The 3,612-nt window shown below is 57.5% G+C and overlaps 1 protein-coding gene across 1 annotated transcript in view; it reads right to left on the reverse strand.

The window, feature by feature from the left end:
- The window catches only part of MTFR1L (mitochondrial fission regulator 1-like), a gene marked incomplete at its 5' end in the record, with an annotated part of 4,258 nt that extends 1,060 nt beyond the window's left edge, over positions 1 to 3,198 (reverse strand). The window contains one exon of the mRNA XM_010160754.1: positions 2,886 to 3,198. Within this exon, the coding sequence (XP_010159056.1) occupies positions 2,886 to 3,198 (313 nt within the window). The remainder of the gene's footprint in view (positions 1 to 2,885) is intronic.
- Between the last annotated feature and the right edge of the window lie 414 nt (positions 3,199 to 3,612).

The raw sequence follows: 3,612 nt of genomic DNA on the forward strand, positions 1-3,612 counted from the left end.
GACAGACAGGGTCTGGAGATCTCCCCAGCCTGTTCCTTCCGCACGGAATTCCCCAAGTGTCCAGCGGGCAGCTGCCTCCGAAGGGGAAACCGAAGCAGCCAGAGGAGAGGCGACAGTAACAGCAGGGAGGAGAGTGCTGATGCTGCCTCCAGCTGTGCCCACAAGGAGAAGCTCTTCGGGGATGAGGGAAGAGACAGAAAACCCACAACAGGCCAAGAAAAGGAACCTCGACCGAGGGGTACACGTGTTTCCAGCGAGACAGAACCAGGAGCAGACCACGGAGCACCAGCATGCAACTCCAGCGTCTCAGCCCATCAGAGCCACTCCAAGGGCCAAGGAAATAACCAGGGGCAGATGAAGCCGTTCAGTCCCGTACCAGCTGTACGTACAAGCGTACTCACAATCCAGGCAGCTCCTCACGCTCCCCGTCTCACCCCACCGCCCGCGCGCGGCCCAGCAGGCACACCACTCAGCCATTCCCCTCGCAGGCGGCATCACGCTTTCACCGGCTCTCCTCCACGTCTCTGGCAACACGCACATTCCCGCAAGCGTTTCTCACGCATTCCTGAAACCTCCAGGGTCGTTTAAGCACCCCGTCCTGAACAGGAGCATCAGAGAAGCACCTACGTAGTTATCTCGTTACGCATCAGCAGGTGCCTTCATCCACTCAGAGGGTACGCGATGCCGGTCAGCGCTGCGTAAGCCAGCAGCGCGGCGAGTCCAGCTGCAGATAAAGCTCATCAAGTAACCTAAAACGTCGCTGGTGCATGGAGGAGGCAAGCGAAGAGAAACACAATGGTGCAGCTCAAGCAAGAAACGACCTCGGGCTCTTCCACTGCAGCGTGCCGAGCCTGGGCGCAGGCAGCAGCGTGACCCAGCTCCTGGCCGATCAGTCCAGCCGTCGCAAGGGGAGAAAGGGGTCCTGGACTCAGTTCCTGTGCCCACCCTACCCCAGCGAGGAGGGATTTGGCAGCTATCCCCTTCCCCTCAGGTATTCCGGGGTACAAAATCCTTGCCCTTCCCCACCTGCGACGTTAGAAAGAATTGACGTGGTCGGCGAATCCTTCCCTTGTGCACAAGCCTCTTCCTCCCACTCACTCGCACAGATTCCCTCCGAGCGCAGCAGCAAGATCCAACACTTTAATCCATCAGGAGGTGTTCTCATACGTTCTGACAAGGAAATTCCAAGTCAAAGTGCGACCCATGATGTTGGAACATTCCCCGTCACTCACACTCTGCTGTTCCCGCAGGATGAGCTCCCGGGCCGCTGAACACACACTCAAACGCCCCACAGCGACCACACGCGGATGGGTGAGACGGGCCGCGGGTTACCCCCGCTTCAGCGTAACTGCCCAGCGCGCGAACCGGCCTGCGGTCACGTACCCCCTTCCCAAGTCGCCTTTTTGTTCCTCGTGGATTCGCTCCAAACCGCCCAAGAGTTCACAACCAGCCTCCCTCAGCAGCAACGGGGGCAGCAGAGGCTGAGGAATGCCTCGGATTTCCCTCCATAACCTCTATACAGGGCTTTTCCGGCCCGCTTCCCTACCTCCGCCTGGCAGGGAGGACAGCAGGTTCCCTACCCCGAGAAGGTGGCTGCCACACCAGTCTGCGCTCGTTAGAAGGCCGGTAATTAGTTACCTGTGAACCCTCAGTCCTAGAGGCACACACCTTTCTGATAAAACTACATCCCAAGTCCCAGCCTGAAGCGTTCCCAAGCTTTCCTGGATTTAACCGAGCTGGTGAGTGACCATCGGAACGGCGCCGTTACAGTCAGCTAAGCCGAACCCAAACCCCGTGCAGCCGACGTGACGGAGGTGCCCGAAGCAGCAGGATTTTGCTTGATTCTCCCTCCCTTTGCCTACTGGTTGAGAACTGGGTTTGGATGCCCAAAGCACTGCCCTGCCGCAGGAAGAAAGAAGAGGAGCGACTCGTCTGTGGGCCACAAGTCCTGCCCGTCCCCAAGAAAGCTAACTGATCAGGTTAGCTCTGCGTAACATTCAACAAGAGCAAGAGGGTGCGCTGTGTGAATTCCGGCGTGGAACGCCGTACGGGCACGCTGGCTACAAGCTGGACGCAGCTCTGCCCTTTGACCACATCCTTTTTTTTTTTTCCCACTGCTGAGAATTTACTTTCTTTTAAAGCGGCTCAGGTAGGGGAACTGTGAACAGCCACCCCCAACCTGTCGCTTTTGGCCTGGAATCTTACACCAACGTAATGGCGGGATGGAGCTTTGGGCTGAAAAATGCGGAGAGTGGACCTCATCCCCGGTTTCAGGGGTAAAAGGAAGGCGGTGCAGTGCGCAGCAGAGCGGCTCCTGCGCCGGCCGTGCAGCAGCTCGGGGCGTTCTCGTGTGCAACGTGTGAGCTCCTAATGAGAGGGGCGAAAATTCCCTCAGCCCACGCTCCGAGCTGGGCCAGAGGCAAACGCCGAGAAGCTGGAAAAGCTCCGCGCGTTAATTCCTGCCATCCTGGAAAAGCCGCCAAGCTTCCCGCTTGGCTCTGCGGGATGCTCTGAGCAGGTGGAGCCGCTGGAAGCGGAGGGCAGCGTGGCCCTCGCCAACGGCTGCCCAAACACACGGTTCTGGGTTTCATCACACAACTTTCTTCCCTGACAAACAAGGTGAAAGAGCCAAAGATTGGCGCTCATCGGTTTACGTTCCCCTCCGCCGCAGGTCAGCCCCCACTAAAAACCCCTCGGAAATGTGAACGTCGGGCAAGTTCTGCTATAAAGAGGCACCTCCCCCTGCGATTCCTGAGCGCGGAGCGGCAGCACCATGCGGTGAGTGCGAGGGGCAGCGTCTGCACCACTGTGAGAGCCCAGAACCAAACTGATGCCAGACTTTCTGACCGAGACAATAAAACCCTGAGGGATCAGGCAGCACTTACAAGTCTTTGCTCTGCTTCATCCTATGAATGTCTTTAAGAATGCCCATCATGTCCGCGAAACTGCTGGCCTTTGAAAGAGAGACAGAATCTTCCTCGTCCGGATCCTTCGGCTCCGGTTTGAAGCACTCAGAGGCCGTGGAGCACAGCATGGAAACCGACGGGAGCTCGGGGCTGTCGAGTTCTGCCTCCTCCTCTGTGATGTCGCTAATGACAAAGGACGTCGTAGACTGGAAAGAGGGTCCAAAACAAGGTAAAGGAGAAGATGCGTTTGAGCTTCCTGGAGATAATAAATCTGGTGTGAATGAAGCAGAAGCTGAAAAAGAGAACAGTAAGGGTGGATAAACAAATTCATACCAAACCACATAGGTATTGTTTTCCCTCCCCAAAATCAAGAGGCGTCATCAGCCAGCCTGCCCCGTGCTGTGAGAACACAAATCCGCCACATCCTGTTACCCTCCGTGTCCACGCTCCCAAGACCCTCTCCAGTCCCTCTAATCCCACCCCTCTGGTCCCAGCACCGCCCCAACCACGCAGAGCGCAGGTCACAGTTGCCGCTTCCGGATCTGCAGATGGAGGAGCAGCGATGCAGCTGCTGCGTAGGGTCGGGGCGGGGGCCCGTGTCAGGACACAGGTCTTAATTATCTTCCCTCTTGCTCCTCACCGCTGTGAGAAACACACGGCTTGCTTTGTTGGAAGGACCCATTGGAGCGAGTGCAGAGGAGGCCAC

This window comes from Eurypyga helias, unplaced genomic scaffold (assembly GCF_000690775.1).
Source record: "Eurypyga helias isolate BGI_N326 unplaced genomic scaffold, ASM69077v1 scaffold22121, whole genome shotgun sequence".
NCBI lineage: Eukaryota > Metazoa > Chordata > Aves > Eurypygiformes > Eurypygidae > Eurypyga > Eurypyga helias.